The sequence below is a fragment of the Talpa occidentalis genome, unplaced genomic scaffold (genome assembly GCF_014898055.3).
Source record: "Talpa occidentalis isolate TD23 unplaced genomic scaffold, MPIMG_talOcc4v2.1 talOcc4.8, whole genome shotgun sequence".
In the NCBI taxonomy this organism is placed as follows: Eukaryota; Metazoa; Chordata; class Mammalia; order Eulipotyphla; family Talpidae; genus Talpa; species Talpa occidentalis.
Window position 1 is genome coordinate 45,724,057 of NW_023605194.1, and position 19,747 is coordinate 45,743,803.

The 19,747-nt window shown below is 38.2% G+C and overlaps 1 protein-coding gene across 7 annotated transcripts in view; it reads right to left on the minus strand.

The window, feature by feature from the left end:
- Positions 1 to 19,747, minus strand: part of CCAR1 (cell division cycle and apoptosis regulator 1) — a 52,275-nt gene that overhangs the window by 24,834 nt on the left and 7,694 nt on the right. For 6 of the 7 annotated variants that reach the window (XM_054690441.1, XM_054690442.1, XM_054690437.1 and 3 more), the window contains exons 3-10: positions 14,452 to 14,624; positions 14,010 to 14,054; positions 11,716 to 11,748; positions 9,415 to 9,608; positions 7,831 to 7,945; positions 7,546 to 7,738; positions 3,810 to 3,939; positions 3,191 to 3,352 (exon numbers count right to left, since the gene is read on the minus strand). In XM_054690441.1, coding sequence (XP_054546416.1) covers positions 3,191 to 3,352; positions 3,810 to 3,939; positions 7,546 to 7,738; positions 7,831 to 7,945; positions 9,415 to 9,608; positions 11,716 to 11,748; positions 14,010 to 14,054; positions 14,452 to 14,624 — 1,045 coding nt within the window. The remainder of the gene's footprint in view (positions 1 to 3,190; positions 3,353 to 3,809; positions 3,940 to 7,545; positions 7,739 to 7,830; positions 7,946 to 9,414; positions 9,609 to 11,715; positions 11,749 to 14,009; positions 14,055 to 14,451; positions 14,625 to 19,747) is intronic. The other variant, XM_054690443.1, reaches the window with a different exon arrangement.

A 19,747-nucleotide genomic window follows, 5' to 3' on the forward strand; every position in this document is an offset into this window, starting at 1 on the left:
CAAAAGCAGCTCTGCTCAGTTGAGACTGTGCATTTTTGAGAAAATTATGATTCATATAGAATAAACATAGACATAGATAAGAGTGGTAGTAAACAAGTATGAGTGTGCCTCAATCAGGTTTATTCAGTGTAGGAAAAAATACAACTTTTATTCAACAGGAAGATAGCAAGCATATTTATATTCAGAATTGAATATAAAAATCCATGTGAAAGCAAAATCCAATTTTTTTTTTGATTATCCATATATTATATCCATACCTCTCTAAGTTAATGTTTAAGATCCATACCTGATTGTTTACTATGTAAAGAGGGGAAAACTTTCTTGCCTTTTAAGTCTGGCATACTGAATTTTTTAAAGGACGATTTCCTTTTTCCTAAGAAAAAAGCAGAGCTTTTAAAGGAGAGGAATTTAAAGGTAAGTCAATCTGGTAAAAAGTCAAAATATTTCTGTTGAAAACAAAATGAAAAGTGGAAAAAAAACAACCCATAAGATGGAAAGATAACTACACTGTCTGTAAAAGACAACTAAAAACAAAGGTACGAAATGTGGACTAATGTATTTGTAGGAATGTCTTTTCATTTGATGTCTAAAATTAAGACAATAGGGTGATAAAACCTGTCAGTTATGGTTGCTGATATAATTATATTTGCTAAGATTCTGCTGTCAAAATAGGAAAGAGGTATTTGAGTTGTTTTTGTTTTTAAAAGAAGTGCTGCAAACAGGACATATTTGTTATAGCTCTCTAGTGCCCCATCACCAGAATTTTTGTGGTCATATATTTTACACTGCATAGGAGGAATGAAATCTATAAGGCAAAAGAAGTATAAGTAAATCATTTCTTGACATAGAGTCTATCACACTTATTACCATCAGAAAATCTTGATTTCCATAACCACAGAAGAGGTATGGACATTTAAAATAATTTTTATTTGTAATAAGGATCATTTGATGTTCTGGGAATTCAGTTCAAAGTGGTGCAGTGAAACTGAAGATTTTACTTTGAAGGAGAAAGACAGCTGTTCAATTTATATCCTATGCGTCAACTCTTCCTAGAATAGCTTTCTACATTGGAAACAGATGAGTTAAAAGGAGAACTGCTCTATTTAACGTATGTGGGGCAGGAATAGTTTTGGTTCCAATCAATTTATCTGAAATGTGTAAACTAACTATTTAATACCAAAATAAAAAGGGTTAACAAGAAAGCTAGTATAAAGAGTACTTGCTGATTTCCCCGTGAGAGTAAATGAATACCAACTACAGAACAATTAAGTCAAGTCACCAAGCTAGATTTTTGGAACATTCAATAGATTTAATAAAATCTAGAACTGAATATATAGAAACTTTATCTCTTAAAAGGCCAATATTATGAATGTTATTTTTTAAATGCTTTTTATTTTATTTATTTTTGTGTAGAAGAACTGGGGTATAGATCAGAGGTGCAGGGAGTGAGAGGATTTACCAGAGTCAGAGTGGGGAAATCTAACAGATGAATCTACTGAAATACACTGCTGAGGGGAGCAGGTGAGACAGCAGAGGTCTGCTGCACCATATGTGGGTCTGCTCCTTGGTAGGGGATCAAACTCAGGCCTTAGTGGTGATAGCACTGAGACTTAACTCCTAGGCCACCAGGGAGGCCCCTGAATATTAATTATTATACTTCGGTGAAACGTAGCATTACCCTCGAAGGACAATGACAGTTATTTGTTACAGTTATTTGTGTACAGTTATTTGTTCCTATAGTAACCAACTTTATACACCTCTTTTAATTGTTTAGATCTCTTATTTTACTCTAAGTTTGTTTTTCTACAGTGTATCAAATACACAATTGTCAATCCCAGTGCCACCTTTTTCTTAGAGTAAATTACTGATCTATCAATATACCTTTTTATGAATTACTACTTAGCAACTTTGCCTAGCTGGCCCTCACAACCCACACTACCACCACTAATTACTGAACTGCCACACACTGGTTTAAGTGCTTTAGATAAATGAATTTAATTTAACCTCACAAAATTTTTGCTAATTGATATATTATTTCCATTTGGCAGTGAAAGCTCAGAAATTCTTGGTAATTTGCCCAACTTCTGATTCCAAGGCTGAAAACTCTGTATGTATATACACAGCACATACATCACATGTCTGTGTGTATGTAGGTCATATTTCTATACTACATTACCAGTTAACTTTAAATAATCAGTTCACTGCTGTATTATTATTCCATCATATACAAAAGAATATACATGAACTTAATAAATTTACATCTTGATGTGGAGAAAAAGAAACTCAACTCTCCTACACTACTGGAGGGAATGCAAACTGGTCCAACCACTATGGAAAGCTGTGTAGAGGTTCCGCAAACTACTAAAAATGGAGCTTCCATATGATCCAGCAATTCCACTCCTAGGTATCTACCCAAAGGACACAAAAACATTAATTCAAAAGGACACCTGGTTATTGCAGCACTATTTACAATAGGTAAGCAAAGGAAACAACCCAAATGCCCAAAACCAGATGACTGAATCAAGAAGATGTGGTTTATATATAAAATGGAATATTACTCAGCAATGAAAAAGATAAACTCATGTAATTCACAGCAACATGGATAGAGCTGCAAGGGATTATGCTCAGTAAAATAAGCCAGAAAGAAAAAGAAAAATACCAGGTGGTTACACTTACAGGAGAAATGGAAAGGAACCAAATAAGGGATCAAAGGAAAAAAATAACTATAATAAAGTAAAAATCAAGATCAATAGGCAACCATAGACCTGAGACATTCTGTAGGGGAGGAGGAGGGAGAAGGATCAGGACAGGGGTGGGAAGAGCACAAGGGATTATGGTGACGGTGCATGGGTGAATTGGTGATGGGAATTTCATGGGAAATCATACAATATACAAAAATAAAGGATGATGTAATAAATATAAATAAATCTACATCTCGAAAGATTTTAACTTTAAGGAACAACTTTATCACAGAGGAGCTGACTTTGTCAGTAGCCAATATGCTTTACAAAAGTAAAGCATCATTGCAAAGAGCTAAACTGCTACTTCAAATTGCATTTCTGCCCACTTATATGAGGACTAAATTGTTAGGAAATGCAAGTTTCAAGAAAAATATCGCTATTTAACACATCCTACCAAATAATACAAAATTAGTAATTAAAAAAAATGGTGGGGGAGGGGAAGAACTTACCAATCTAAAGAAAACTTTGAAAACTGAACTGTATAACGTGGAACAACTCTTCGAACTCTTCGAGGTGATCGCTCTCTCTCTCTTCGAGGAGATCTCTCCCGGGAACGTTTTCTCTGAGGAGATCTTTCCCTGGATCTACGTCTTTCTCTCTCCCTTTCACGACTTAAAACAAAATTTTCTGAAATTACTAATACTTCTGTCTCTATCAAAGTTCTGTTTTTTTGTACATTTTATAGATGTAGCACTGCATTGTTAGTTTTTGATGTGCATCATTATAAATCTACATCTGTATATACCATATTAAGCTTACCATCAAAGTCTAATTCCATACGTTACCACACAACTGACCTAGTTTACCCTATATAGCCACCTCTCAAAACAAGTTATTTTATAGTCTTTACTATTCAGTTTTTCCCAGTTCTTTAATAAAATAAATATAATAACTAATACTAGCAAGATTCTACAGTATGCGTTTAAAAAAATAACTTAAAATTGTGGTAAAATATACATGACATAAAATTATCATTTTAATAATTTTTAAGTATACAGTTTAGTAAATTAAGTATATTCACATTGTGCAGTCATCACCATCATCAAAAACTTGCTTTTAAAAACATACCTTCGGTCATCTTTTCTGTTAGGCACTTGATCCCCTCTGTCATTCCTTCCTGAAAATCTGGATGGTGGATCTAACCTTCGTGCTGGTTGTGGCTGTGAAACTATACGGACAGGAGGCTGCAATAAACCAGCTTTAAAAGATAAAGAAAAAAGGTTTTAAACTAAATCAAATGTATTATCTAATTAAATTTTATAGATAGAAAAGTTGACTTTTTAAAAGTTTTGTGGCCCAGAAAAGGCAGAGATCTTTTTCCCCTGCAGCCCTTTAAAAATGTAAAATTTGTTTTTATTAGCTCGGGTACCATACAAAACCAGACCATAAACCAAATCCAAGAGTTACAGGTTGCCAATCCTTTAGTCTATAGACATTAAACTAAACTGCTTTACAAGATATTCAGAAGATGTAAGAATAATCCAGAGATCACTTGCACAGAGAAAAAGGAACCCCTTATTATGGACAGATTTATGGCCACTACTTTGACCAAGTAATCAAACTCAGCATGAACAATATAATATAGGAAGAACTTGACAACATGTGCCTTCTAGTATTATACATTACAAATTACAGGGCCTCCCTGGTGGCGCAAGAAGTTAAGATACAAACCTATGAAGCGATCCCCAGCCACTGCAGCACGAGTTCAATCCCCAGCCAGGGAGCTACCCACATGGTGCGGCAGACCTCCCCTGTCTTGCCTGTTGCTCCCCTCAGCGGTGTATTTCAGTCAGTCTGCCTGTTCTGTTCCCCATTCTGTTGCTCGTGAATACTCTCACCTGCCCCACACATCTGGCCTGTACCCCAGTTCTTGTATGCATAAATAAATAAATCTTTAAAAAAATAAAATAATTATGAATTACAAAAAGCACACGTATAGAATGTTCTTGCCAAAGGTAAAAAAACAAGGAATCAAGACAAAAGAACCAACAAGTCAACTAGCCTAGTTTCTTCAAAAAGTATCAAAGAAAGAAAGGATAAACTATTCTAGGATAAAGAAACATATAGTGTAAGAAACTTGATTGGTTTACCAATTAGAAAAAAGATAAAAAAGACTTTGTAAGATAGTTGGGAGATATTTGAATATAAATAGGATGTTTACTTGCTTTTTCTTTGATGTGATTAGATTAGTTTAGTGAAATGCCACAAAGTCTACTAATTACTTCAAATGATGAAGCAAAAAATATAGATTTGTACACATGTATGCAGATAAAAACATGGTAAAATGTTAACAATTATTCAAGGTTGTGAGTATACAAATAATCGCTACACTAGTCTTTAAATGTTTTTATACAGTTGAAATATTCCATAGTATAAACTTGGGGAAGGGAGAAAAACCCAGCCAATTCACCAATGTTCCTTATGTTAAATAACACTATTCCAACTAAGATGAATAGATACTGATTACTGACAGAATACTAATGGCCCATGGAAATTTCCCTACCTTTCTAGCAACTGAACCTTAGCTAACACCCAACACCACTAACATCAACCTCATTCCACAACATTTCTTTTCTACCATACCTTCATTATTTCTGTCAATCACCCCCATGGAACACATCACCACCCCAAAACACAACTACTTTCCTGAGTCCTTCAACAGAAGCAGTATCTCTTGAGGCAGGCAAGGGGAAAAATGGTTATTTAAGTACCAATTTACAAATGGAAAATAAAATCTCTAAGGAAAATAATCAAAAATCTTAAAACTAAAGATCATCTATATGGAAGAACCAAGTAGTCTGGAAACAGTTTGCATTAATGAGGTAAGTTAAGTTTAGGACAAACTCTGGGCCTCCCCGGTGGCACAGCGGGTTGAGCGATGGGTTATAAAGCTGCCCGCAGCCTCTGCAGCGCTGGTTCGATCCCCGGCCGCCAGGCAAGGGTCCCACATGGCACGCAGACCTCTCCTACTGCCCTCTGCTCCCCTCAGCAGTATACTTTGTCACTCTGCCTGTTCTGCTCCCTGCTCTGGCTCTGGTGAATTCTCTCACCCTCCCACACTTCTGACTGTACCCAGTGCTTATATAAATAAATAAATCTAAAAAAAAAAAAAAAAAGTTTAGGATAAACTCTCACAGTAATTTGTGCACATTGCCCCTGGACATGTATATGAGAACATTCATAGCATTTCAGAAAACACAGCCAAGAAATAATACAAACGGGGCCTCCCTGGTGGTGCAAAGGGTTAAGCACCACACTATGAAGCAATCCACAGCCTCTGCAGCAGGAGTTCGATCCCTGGCCGACTAGGGAGCAACCCACATGGCGCAGCAGGCCTCTCCTATCTTGCCCGCTGCAAGATAGGAGTGTATTCAGTCACTCCTGACACTCAAGACCTGCAGTGTATTTCAGTTAATCTGCCTGTTCTGTTCCCTGCTCTGTCTCTGGTGAATCCTCTCACCACCCCCCACACCTCTGGCCTGTACCCCAGCTCTTGTATGCATAAATAAATAAATCTCATTAAAAAAAAGAAATAATTCAAACATTTACTAAAGAACAGATAAATTATGTAATATCCAAACAATGGAATCTTATATAATTATGAAAATGAAAAAAATAGTTGCATGGAATAATTAGTATGAAAAATTTTAAAACATCAGAAAAAATTCTATTATAAAAGATTACATAAAAAGAATCACACATCGGGCCTCCCCGGTGGCGTAGCAGTTGAGCACTGGGTTGCGAAGCTGCCTGCAGCCTCTGTAGTGCCAGTTCGATCCCTGGCTGCTCCCCAGCCACCGGAGGAGGGTCCTGTGTGGCGCACAGACCTCTCCTGCCGCCCGCTGCTCCCCTCAGCAGTGTACTTCGGTCCTTCTGCCTGCTCTGCTCCCTGCTCTGGCTCTGGTGAATTCTCTCACCCTCCCGTGCTTCTGACTGTACCCAGTGCTTGTATAAATAAATAAATAAATAAATCTTTAAAAAAAAAAAAAAAGAATCACACATCATGTAAATTTCAAAATCAGAGCCAAACTGCATTACTAGGATGCCTATATTAAGGAAAAAACTACTTAAAAAAGAAAAAGTTATGTTAGCAACATTGTATCACCCAAGTAGTAATTATATAGACGCTTATGAAATACCTTGTTACATTGTAATGTTTTATAATTTTGTCATAAGTAAGTCATAATTTGTAAGTAAAAATGCCACAATTATACTTTTGAAAATACCATTAAGAAGGCTTCCGTAAGTCCAGGTTATCATTTCTGACACTGTTTGAATAAGAAAATGTCTAGCATTCCAAACTACCAATTTGCAAAGAAAAATTTAAGAGGGCTCATTTATCTGATACATGATGGCTCCAAGTGTAATCTAAAGTGCTACTACCAGATTTCACATGTACATAAAATGTTGGTATGGCTACAGAAGTCTTATAAACATTTTCCAGTATCACAGATAAAACACTAGTAATGAGTCAGGGGATTAATAGTTCTGGTATTTATTTTAAGTTCACAAAGAACATATATCTGAATTTCCCAGTTCCTGGATTTATTTTATCACAACAGGCCATTAAAAAAACACACACACTTCCATATAGCTTCATACTTCCATATAGCTATAGAACAACATACTTCCATATAGCTATAGAACTAGAAGCAGTCTATGCAAGGTACTTAAGCTCGCTGTCATGTTCTCCGGAAGCCCCTTAATTACACCTTTGTAATTAAAAGTGCACTTTCATTATTTTAACAACTAGACAATTAGGTATTAGTCTGAACCATAAAAAGCAAAGCTCTAATGCGTATACCTTTCTGCTGTGGCTGCTGTAATAAAGGTTGTGGTTGAGTCTGCAATAATGGTGTTATAGAAGCTGCTGAAATCTGTGCCTGCAGCAGGGACTGTGGCTGGGGTTGAGCCTGAACACCAAATGTTGTCTGCGGTGCAATAGGCTGAAGTACTGCAGGAGGAGTCTTCAGTAAGGGTTGGGTTTGGGACTGATTCTTAATAGTAAGAGAATAAAGAAAAAAGTCTTTGTGAATTGGAAGACTCAATAACCAAGCTTCTGTATTACAAAATTCGGTAATTTATATACCTGATTTGGCAGCGTTTGGATTCTTTGTGCATTCCATTTAAAAGGCATATTGGGATTATATGTAGCTTCAACCAATACTCTGTCTCCCACTTGAGGGGTTTTCCCTTTTACAGCACTGCAAAATAAATAAAAGACAAATATGAATAAAAGATGCCTCTAAAAAAGATTTAAATATTTAGTATTTTAAAGTTAAATATATCCAAAACAGAAGTCTAAGTAGCCCCTTTAAAAAGTAGATACAGGGCCTCCCCTGGTGGTGCAGTGGTTGAGCGCTGGGCTGCGAAGCTGCCCACAGCCTCTGCAGTGCCGGTTTGATCCCTGGCCGCCAGTGAGGGTCTCACATGGCACGCAGACCTCTCCTGTCGCCCCTTGCTCCCCTCAGCAGGGGATTTCTTCGTCAGTCTGCCTGCTCTGCTCTCCCCTCTGGCTCTGGTGAATTCTCTTACCCTCCCGCGCTTCTGACTGTACCCAGTGCTTGTATAAATAAATAAATTTAAAAAAAAAATTAAGATTTGTTTTGGGGGCCTCCCTGGTGGTGCAAGGGGTTAAGCACAGCACTCTGCAGCTATCTGCAATCTTTGCAGCTTAAGTTTGATCCCTGGCCGGCCAGGAAGCTACCCACATGGCACAGCAGACCTCTCCTGTCTTGCCCGCTGCTCCCCTGAGCAGTGTGTTTCAATCAGTCTGCCTGTTCTGCTCCCCACTCTGTCTCTGGTGAATCCTCTCATCTCCGCACCTCTGGCCTATACCCCAATTATTCTATGCAATAAATAAATAAAAATAATAAATAAATCTTCAAAAAATATTAAATAGCTAAAGAAATTCCTACTTCCTGTAACCACTACAGATCGTGATTCAATCCCATGCATTGTCAATAAAAATTTAGTATATACTGTCATCAGATGTCACACAGAAGATTAAATTTTAAAAGCCCTGACTATTGGGCCTCCCCGGTGGCGCAGCGGTTGAGCGCTGGGTTGCGAAGCTGCCCCGCAGCCTCTGCAGCGCCGGTTCGATCCCGGCTGCTCCCCGGCCACTGGAGGAGGGTCCCACATGGCGCGCAGACCCCTCCTGCCGCCCGCTGCTCCCCTCAGCAGTGTACTTCGGTCCTTCTGCCTGCTCTGCTCCCCGCTCTGGCTCTGGTGAATTCTCTCGCCCTCCCGCGCTTCTGACTGTACCCAGTGCTTGTATAAATAAATAAATAAATATTTAAAAAAAATAAATAAATAAATAAAAAATAAACTGAATCTTGAGATTCATCATTAAAAAAAAAAAATAATAAAATAAAAGCCCTGACTATTTTAATCCCAGTCTGTTTATGAATATTGCTAGAAATATCAACTCACTCCTACAAAACAGTTATAAAGTATTCACCATAATCAGTATGTCCCAAGATCAAATGCTAACTTCAGACACATTCCCCATTAAAAAAAGTCAGAGGTATAAATATAATACAAACTGGTAACTGAAACAGAAAATTAGATCTAAACCACAATTCTATGCCATGATTGAAACAGATGCCTTAATGCTAAGTATTTAATGCTTAAATACAAGAAGGCATTTGCCAACACCAATGAGGTTTACCTAAGCTGAAAAAATACATCTTCATCCACAAATCCAAAAGTATCGTGTAGTTTGGTAACCACCCCTGTAAAAACACGCTGTTTCTGAGGTTGGGTTTGTTGTTGACTGGACCTTGGTGTTGGATATGATACAGTTATCTGTGCTGCAGGCTGAGGAGTAGACAGGCTAAGGCTTGTAGGCAGTGCAACAGCTGGCTATAAAACAAAATCAACACCAAATTAAGGTAATTTAATTCTAGGATTTAAAACAACCTAGAATTAAAAATCACTATTTAAAACTAACTCCAATGATAAAAATAATTTATTTGAAGTTATAAGACACATTTTCTAACTCCCAAGTCTGAGAATTTTTGAATTATTGTTGATCTATCTCATCATGAAGTCCCCTTAGATGAATGTCTTCACAGGTTGTTCCAAAGGGAAAAAGATACAATATTGCAATGGATTTTTAAAAAACACAGCATATTTAGTTGACTCTTAAAAATTCAAAATGCATTAACAGTATAATATAAAGACTCAAAAAAATATTAAGTGAAATAAATCAGATAAAACAGCTTTTGTATGATCTCATATATATGTGGAATCTAAAAAAAAACAAAAACAAAAACAAAAATCAAAGTACCCATAGAAAAAGAGAACAGATTGATGGTTGCCAAAGGAGAGGGTGGGAAAAATGGGTAAAGATGATCAAAAAGTACATACTTCTAGTTATAAGACAAATAAATTTTGGGGATGTAATATAAATAAGTTACTATAGATAATATCTGTATTATATATTTTAAATTGCTCAGAGATCTTCATAGTTCTCATCAGAAGAAAAAAATTTAACTGTCACATGATATATGTTACCTAAACTTATTGTGGTGATAATTTCACAACATAAACATGTATCAAATCATTTTTTTGTATTCCTTAAATAAATATTGTATCAATTACATCTCAATAAAACTGGAGGGAAAACATTATTTTTATTTGTCTTTTTTCTGGCACAATCAAGCATGGACAGTAACATTAAAACTTCTGTATATAAAAGAAATAAAATCATTAAAAAGAAGAAAACTATCATCTGATTCTTCAATTCAAATCATGGGATTTGTTCTATACCTGCTGCGAGATAAAGCCACTCTCTCAGTTCTATACCTAAAAAAGCAAGATACTATAAATAATAAAAGAACTAAGCATTGGGTCTCCCCTGGTGGCACAGTGGTTGAGCGCTGGGTTGCGAGGCAGCCTCTGCAGCGCCAGTTCCATCCCTGGCCACCAGCGAGGGTCCCACAAAAAACAAACAAACAAACAAAAAAAAAAAAAAAAAAAAAAACTAAGCATTTCTTAAAACAATAACCACAAAATTATTTTCTTATGAAATTTAATATCCTAAGAAACTAATGCTTTCTGGACACACTTTAGGAAATACTATTCTTAGGAAAGACAACCTTTCATAGCTTTTCTAATTAATTTGGAAATTCTACTATTAGAGATTAAAAACATAAGTTTTAGTTAATTTCAGCTCTTTAGTAAAGACAAATGGGGTTGATTTCTCAACGAACTGTGCTTTATTAAAAAAAAAAAAAAAAAAGACAACAGGTTCAAGGCTAACAGGTACAACAGATTACACAGTAAGAAATTTCTCAAAATTACACAGTGAGAAGTTTCTCTCCTACTCCTGATCCTCAGCTTATCCAGTTCCCTAACCATGAACCACTTCTGATCACTAGTTATTAGAGGTTCTACTTCCTTTTTAACAATTGCATAGCATTTCACTTTAGCACATACCAGAGATCACTGTTCCATGGCTCATGGGCCAAATCCAGACCAAAACTTAAGGATTTGAATAGCTTATAAACCAACAATGTATTTTAAACTTTTAAAAGGCTGTAAAGAAGAAAAAATATATATGCAAGAGTCCATGACTGGTTCACAAAGTCTAAAGTAGCACTTCATATCATTTTAATGTTGTTGAAAATTAAGCCGATGATGGAATACAATTAGCACCTACTAATATCAAGCTAAAAAAAAATCTAACATCTACAAAAAACTTCCTAAAAATATTAGCTATAAGAAAGTATAAAATCTAAAATCGGTATTAAGATCTTATATTTATTCAAACCAGCTTTGATCTGTCATCAAAACCACATAAGAAAAAACATAAACAACATACTTTCCATCTTAACATTTTATTGCTAAACTATTATGGAACTCCAACAAACATTCTTCTCTACACTCTGAAAGAAAAACCAGAATAGGAGTAAAACTTTGCTCTACTCTTCACTCAGCCAAAAAAATAAAGTAATACCAAACTAACCTGTGTTAAAAGAGTCTGCTGAGGTTGCTGTAACTGAAAATAGAAAAACAAACAAAAAAAGGAAAGAAAAAGAAAATGATTGATCAGATTTATTGTTTTATAGAAGCTTTAAAGAAGGAAAAATTCCAATTAAGTGGGTACTTTACTTCTAATTAAAAAATACATAGGAGCTCCCCTGCCTGCCTGGAACTATGCGGATGTCTTTTTCTTTCTCTCTTCTTTTCCTTATAAATCTGTCTTTTAAAATGTAAAAAACAAAAACAAAACACCAAAAATAAGTAATATGTAAAGTAACAGAAGTCATCAGATTTCCTAAAATAATTCTAACTGTAGATGTGCTATATAACTCATTTGGTAGCAATAAAGGACTTTATCTTTTTTGTTATTTCATAGGAATAACACCCACAAAAAAAGTCAGGTTCCTTGAGGGAAAGAGTTCTCATTCTGCCACTTGCTAAGATTCAGCCTCATCAATATGCTACTTGTAACAAAAATTATCAGCAGCTATGTACTTCATATCTATCCCTAAAATGAGAAGCACTCCTGATGGCTCAGTTACCATGGGCATAGGGACTATAACGGAATATATCCTCTTGCTGACAAATGTTTTTCTGGCAATAGAAAAGTAAAAGGTATTGATGTGAGGGAGGAAATTTTAAAACTTTGGATAAGAAACTTGATTTTAGTTATGATAAAATAACCCATATGAGGTTCTAATTCAAACAGTTTGCTCAGGGTCACCATTAATGGAGGTTATTTATCTCTATTATACCCAAGCTCACCATGATATAAGTTAAATCTACCAAAGTATGATTTTTCTCTAATTCAAGGATGGCTGAGTTATGGCATTTTTAAAGGCAAGAACATTTTAGTACTGCCATTTTCAAGTGGTTCAACATAACAGTTTTAATGTATTTCATAACAGCACTAAATAAGTTGAAGATTACTTTAAAAAAAAAAAGACAGGAGCTTCCCTGGTGGCGCAAGGGGTTAAGCACAGCACTATGAAGCAATCTGCAGCCTCTGCAGCATGAGTTTGATCCCCAGCCAGCCAGGGAGCAACAACATGGCGTAGCAGACCTCTCCTGAGTCACCTGCTGCTCCCCTCAGCAGTGTATTTCAGTCAATCTGCCTGTTCTGTTCCCCACTCTGTCTCTGGTGAATGCTCTCTCACACACACACCCAATCTCTGGCCTGTACCCCAGCTCTTGTATGCATAAATAAATAAATTTTTTAAATAAATAAATAAATAAATAAAAAGATAGCCAATTTGGCATCAATCACTTTTCCTTTTTTTTTTAGAAGTTTAAAGCAATTATCAGTGGGATATTGTAATTCTCAGGAAAAATACAATGATCCTAAAACCTCTAAGGACTTAAGCCAAGAATAAAAATGGGTCATGGAACTAGGGATAACACTTTATGTTTTGAGGAGCCTCATGTGTCTCCATGGTGCCTTTGGATACAGTTTTTGCTCCTCTTTTATATACCCTTCCCCACTCCTAAATGCCACACTTTCCTAAAGGTTCTTAATGACACTGAGAAGAAAAGAAGACTTAGTCTCTAAGTATAAGGCAGGTGATTAGGCTAGAACCTATCTAGATTTCAGCAAGGTAAATTTTTTTCCTTGACATGCATCTCCTTAGATTCAGTTTGTCTTTCCTATTCCTATCATTACTTGAAGAATATGATTAGAGTGTAAGCCGAGGGAAAAGGGGTGAAAGAAACTTTCCTTTTATAGACTAAGTTAGAAATTTTCAAATTGTTCAAATGTGCCTTGGGAGTAGAAAATAGATAAGGGGAGGCTTCCTCCCATTTTCAAAATTTCTATTTTAATATTCTATATATTGGGTTTCTATATGTCATTTGAATGGAAGTGGCAGGGGGGAAGGAAGGTATTGCTGTCTTAAAAAAAAAATAAAAAGGCTAAAGTACAGTCTCTCTAGGGTTTTTTCTTCAAATAGAAAAAAAAGCTCTCTTTATTTTCATACAATAAGGCCAGAGATTTCAAGCAGGTATATTGGGCCAAAGATTCAGTAACACAATAAGTCTTTTGAGATTATCCTCTGTATGCTTTCTTGACATGTGACAAAGACTGGCAGCCGGGTGAAAATCTGGGTTTTAAGGATCTCTCTCCTATTGGCCTATCCCTTATGCATCTCATTTCTCCCACACCCCCCAAATTCAAATCACACATTAAGGTAAAGGTAACTAAAAGGAAACAGAATCTATGCAATTAAATTTGAGTAAGTCGCTATTTCTAAATCAATTTCAACACAGAAAATATAAACTGACCTGTTGTTGCACACTATAGAGGGCCTGCTGAGGTTGTGAATATTGCTGGAAAAGAAGATTTTTAAAAGAAACATATGAATAATAGTTCTATTCATTCTCAAAAAGTGAGATACATACATATAAATACATAAGCAAAATTACACTAAAAGACATTTTCTAGAATAAACCTTCATCTAAACTAAACAAAATGGTGAGGACTTAAATCTGGGATCCACCAAAAACTGAATTTTGTTCAAATATTTAAGGTCTAAGAACTACCCAGTTTAAGAATTTTGTCTATGTAACTATTTCTCTGTACATCCTGAGTATATATAATTTTTATCATCAGAAAAAACTATAAACATAATAAAATTCCACAACCACTCAATTCTTTAAACAATGAAGGAACAGATTTGATAAGTTTTCTATGTCACATATTAAAACCTACTGAAGATTCATTCACCTGTTGCAATGCAGCTGCTGCAGCTACGGCTTGTTGTTGTAATGCTGCACTTTGAGTTAACTGATAGTTTGCTGGGGTTTGTGTGGTAAGGCCTGCTGCTGCCAATGCAGTTTGCTGTGTATAAATGGTAGGAGATGCTCCAAGGAGTGATGGTTGCTGAACACCCAATGCAGCTAAAATGAGATTTAAAAAAAAGGGGGGGGGGGAGTAGAAATCAAGGTTATTTGGATCCATTCCAAGATTTTTCCATGAGTGTTTAGTTACCCATTATAGTAAGAATCATATAGCAAGGTTGTATTACATAAGAAGCCACACTGGGGCCTCCCCAGTGGCGCAGCGGTTGAGCGCTGGGTTGCGAAGCTGCCCGCAGCCTCTGCAGCGCTAGTTCGATCCCCAGCTGCTTGCTCCCTGGCCACCAGAGGAGGGTCCCACATGGCGCGCAGACCTCTCCTGCCGCCCGTTGCTCCCCTCAGCAGTGCACTTCAGTCTTTCTGCCTGCTCTGCTCCCCGCTCTGGTGAAATCTCTCACCCTCCTGCGCTTCTGACTGTACCCAGTGCTTGTATAAATAAATAAAATAAATAAATAAAATTTTAAAAAAAAAAAAGAAGAAGACCCACACTGAAAACGTCCTACTAGACAGAATTTTCATGCACTTCTACTTTGCATTAAAGAATCAATTTGAGGCTTATTGAATTTTACTCACACTGTACCTGGAGAAATATAATGGTATTAAACAGATGGGAAATTAAAAAAAATAATAATTATAAAACCAGGAAACAAAACACCTAAAAAGCACAGTAAGTTTTCAATTTTAGTACACTACAATACTGAGAATTAAGAGATAAAATATTGGGCCTCCCCTGGTGGCGCAGCGGTTGAGTGCTGGGCTGCGAGGCTGCCCGCAGCCTCTGCAGCGCCGGTTGGATCCCTGGTCGCTGGCCAGGGTCACACATGGTGTGCAGACCTCTCCTGCCACGCCCGCTGCTCCCCTCAGCAGTGTACTTCATCAGTCTGCCTGTTCTGTTCCCTGCTCTGCTCTGATGAATTCTCTCACCCTCCCGCGCTTCTGACTGTACCCAGTGCTTGTATAGATAAATAAATAAATCTTTAGGGGGGAAAAAAAAAGATAAAATATTTAACCATTTAGTGATTTAAAATGATCACCTGCTTAAGCCAAATAATTGAGGGGTAGATTCAGAATAACAGATTTAGGTACTTAATGGCTAATGTATATTTAGATTAAAAGTTGAAGAGAACAAGAGAACATGAAAAAGATTTTATTCGATGCTTTTATGTAATTCCATTAAATGCAAAAAAGCAACCAACTAAAAATTCCATTCTAGCATTACACTTCCCAAAATTGTGTCTCCTGGAAAACAGACTAGTTCCCTGGAACATTACAGTTTGGGGGGAAAAGGGGTCCAAGGTATAAAAAATTTAGGCACCCCCTGATGGACGAAGGGTTAAGTCTCAGCGCTATCACCTCTACAGCCTCAGTTTGATGCCCGACAAAGGAGCGAACCCACATATGAAGCAGCTGACCTCTCCTGTCTCACCCGCTGCTCACCTTAGCAGTGTATTTCAGTAAATCCACCTGTCTGCTCACCACTCTGTCTCTGGTGAAGCCTCTCATCCCCTGCACATTTGTCTACACCCCAGTTCTTCTACAAAAAAGTTTTAAAAAAACCAACAACGACAAAGCAAGGCAAACACATGCCAGAAATCATGTTTAGAGTTCTTGTAAATTCCCTTATTCTTTGCAAAACCAATGAATTTCAAAAATTAATAAAGGAGACTCTGGGGCCTCAGGGTAGTCTAGGGGTTAAGTTTCAGAGGTATAACCACGATGGCCCATGTTGGGGGACCTGAGTTTAATCCCTGGCCGGGACTTAAGCCACATGGTGCAGCAGACCTCTCCTGTCTCACTCACTGATCCTCTTAAGGGTGTATTTCAGTAAATCTGCCTGCTCTTCTCTCCAATATGTCTGCTGAATCCTTTCATCCCCTATTACCTCTGGCCTACACCCCAGTTCTTCTACACAAAAATAAATTAAAAAAAAAAAATTAGGGCCTTCCCGAGTGGCTCAGGGGTTAGCTTCAGTGCTACCACCATCCCACGGCCTGAGTTCAATCCCTGGCCAGGGAGTTAACCCACATGGCATAGCAGACCTCTCCTGCCTTGCCTGCTGCTCCCCTCTGCAGTATATGTATAAATAAAAATAAAAATTTAAAAAATAAAAACAAAATTTTAAAAAATGAGATCTTTATTTAAAAAGGGGAAGGAGACTGTGAGGTGGGAATAAACATCCCAAATGGGATAAATACACGGTAACTAAGTGCATACCACATTACCTTTTTTTAAAGATTTATTTATGCATACAAGAACCGGGGTAAGGCCTGAGGTGTCGGTGAGAGGATTCACCAGAGAAAGAGTGGGGAACAAAACAGGCAGACTGAAAACACAGCTGAGGGGAGCAGCAGGCAAGACAGGAGAGGTCTGCTGTGCCATGTGGGTTGCTTGCTGGCTGGGGATTGAACTCATGCTGCAGAGGCTGCGGACAGCTTCATAGTGCTATGCTTAACCCCTTGCGCGACCAGAGAGGCCCCCTGTATCATCTTTTATTTTTAAGGTAAGTCATATCATAGATAGGCAGAAAAGTGAACCACACTAATGAAATGGCTTTAAATAGAAAGGAAATATCAACACCAATGGAGGTTCAAAATGAGGTTAACTGCAATGAGACTAGAGGAAAAGACAGCAAAATCTAGGGCATAAGTTCTAACTAGTGGGTCCTATCAACCTTCTGAAATTGGTTTTTGAGATTCTATTCTAAGCCCATAATGCACCCAATGACTGAAAATATTCACTACCTTTTTTTTTTTTAAATAGAGGCATATTTTATTTATTTATTTATTTATTTATTTATTTGTTTATTTTGTTAGTACATGAACTGGGTACAGTCAGAAGCGCGGGAGGGTGAGAGAAGCCACCAGAGCCAGAGTGGGGAGCAGAGCAGGCAGAAGGACCGAAGTACACTGCTGAGGGGAGCAGCGGGCGGCAGGAGAGGTCTGCACGCCATGCGGGACCCTCCTCCAGTGGCCGGGGAGCAGCCGGGGATCGAACCGGCGCCACAGAGGCTGCGGGCAGCCTCGCAACCCAGCGCTCAACTGCTGCGCCACCGGGGAGGCCCAATATTCACTACCTTTTAAGAATAAGAAATCAAGGTACAAAATCGAATTTTTTTTTTTTAAAGATTTATTTTTATTTATTTATACAAGCACTGGGTACAGTCAGAAGCGCGGGAGGGTGAGAGAATTCACCGGAGCCAGAGCGGGGAGCAGAGCAGGCAGAAGGAGCGAAGTACACTGCTGAGGGGAGCAGCGGGCGGCAGGAAAGGGCTGAGCGCCATGTGGGACCCTCCTCTGGTGGCCGGGGAGCAGCCGGGGATCGAACCGGCACTGAAGAGGCTGCGGGCAGCTTCGCAACCCAGCGCTCAGCCACTGCGCCACCGGGGAGGCCCCAAAATAGAATTTTTATATATCAAATATTTCAAGTGTTATAATCTTTTTTTAAAAAAAGATTTATTTTATTTATACAAAAACGGGTACAGGCCAGAGGCAAGGGTGAGAGGATTCACCAGAGACAGAGTGGGGAACAGAACAAGCAGACTGACCGAAATACACTGTTGAGGGGAACAGCAGGAGAGACAGGAGAAGTCTCCCACGCCATGTGGGTTGCTCCCTGGCCGGCCAGGAATCGAACCCGTGCTGCAGAGGCTGCGGACAGCTTCACAGCGCTGCGCTCAACCTGCTGAGCCACCGGGAAGGCCCTCAAGTGTTATAATCTTGTATAACTTTACTCTCCAATATACTGGCCACCAGATGAGTGGCTATTTCAATATAAATCAGTTAAAATTAAAAAAAATAAATAAGAAATTCAGTTCCTCGGTCACATTAACCACATTTAAAGTGTTCAATAGCCATATGCCACTAGTGGCTACTATATTAGACAACCAAGATACAGAATGTATCTGCCATCACAGAAAATTCTTCTTGGTGAAGAATGCTGTTCTATGAGGAAGGGGTAAATGAAGCTTAACTAATCACTATTATATTGGGATGTTGCTAGTCTCTATAAAGATAATATCCTGGTAGGGCCTCCCTGGTGGTGCAAGGGGTTAAGACGCAACCTATAAAGCAAAAAGTAGCCTCTGCAGCACAAGTTCGATCCCCGGCCATCCAGGGAGCTACCCACATGGCACAGAAGACCTCTCCTGACGCGACCGCTCTCAATCTGCCTGTTCTGTTCCCCACTCTGTCTGGTGAAGTCTCTCACCCCCTGCACTTCTGGTCTGTACCCCAGTTCTTGTATGCATAAATAATAAAATAAATCTTTAAAAAAACAAAAAAGGTAATATCCTAGTAGACCACTGTTCTTCCATTCTCAAAGCTCCATGTAATGGTGACTTAGTGATCGTGACTGTTGTCTCTTTTACCTATTATTCAAATTTCAGTCAACCTTCTAGGCAGTTGAAATCATTTATGTGATAATCATTTATAATCTGGTATTTACATACTTTGAGACCCCCAATTCTTGCAAGGAGTCTGCATCACCCAAAGTTAATTCTAATTTTCAATGCTACTTCCAATATATTTTCAGTTATAAAAATCAAAATTAGCTCCCAGGTCACAAAATACACAGTGTGAGAGAAGTCATAGCTACATAAACATGAGCTGCACAGTAAACTCAGAATAGACAGGTAACTCACGAGTTTGCAGTTTTGTATGTTAATGCAGTTCTCAATGTATAAGAGCACAAGGAAGACACGTTCAGAAGAGCAGAAAAATGTTTTAGCAACAATGTGTTACTACATAGCATCAGTATTGTTTAAACAAGGTAAACCTACATAAGCAGCAATCCTTTTTACCAAGTAGGTTGCAAAAATCCAACTCTATTAAGGATTAACTAATCTAAGTGATATAATATATCAGGTATTGAATAATCTGAGCTACTGATTCAAGAGACTGGAGTTTTAAAAGATGGGGGGGATTAAAAGACTTCAGAATAGGGCCTCCCCGGTGGTGCAGCGGTTGAGCACTGGGTTGCGAAGCTGCCCGCGGCCCCTGCGGCGCCGGTTCGATCCCCGACTGCTCCCCGGCCACCAGAGGAGGGTCCCACATGGCACGCAGACCTCTCCTGCCGCCCACTGCTCCCCTCAGCAGTGTACTTCGCTCCTTCTGCCTGCTCTGCTCCCCGCTCTGGCTCTGGTGAATTCTCTCACCCTCCCGCGCTTC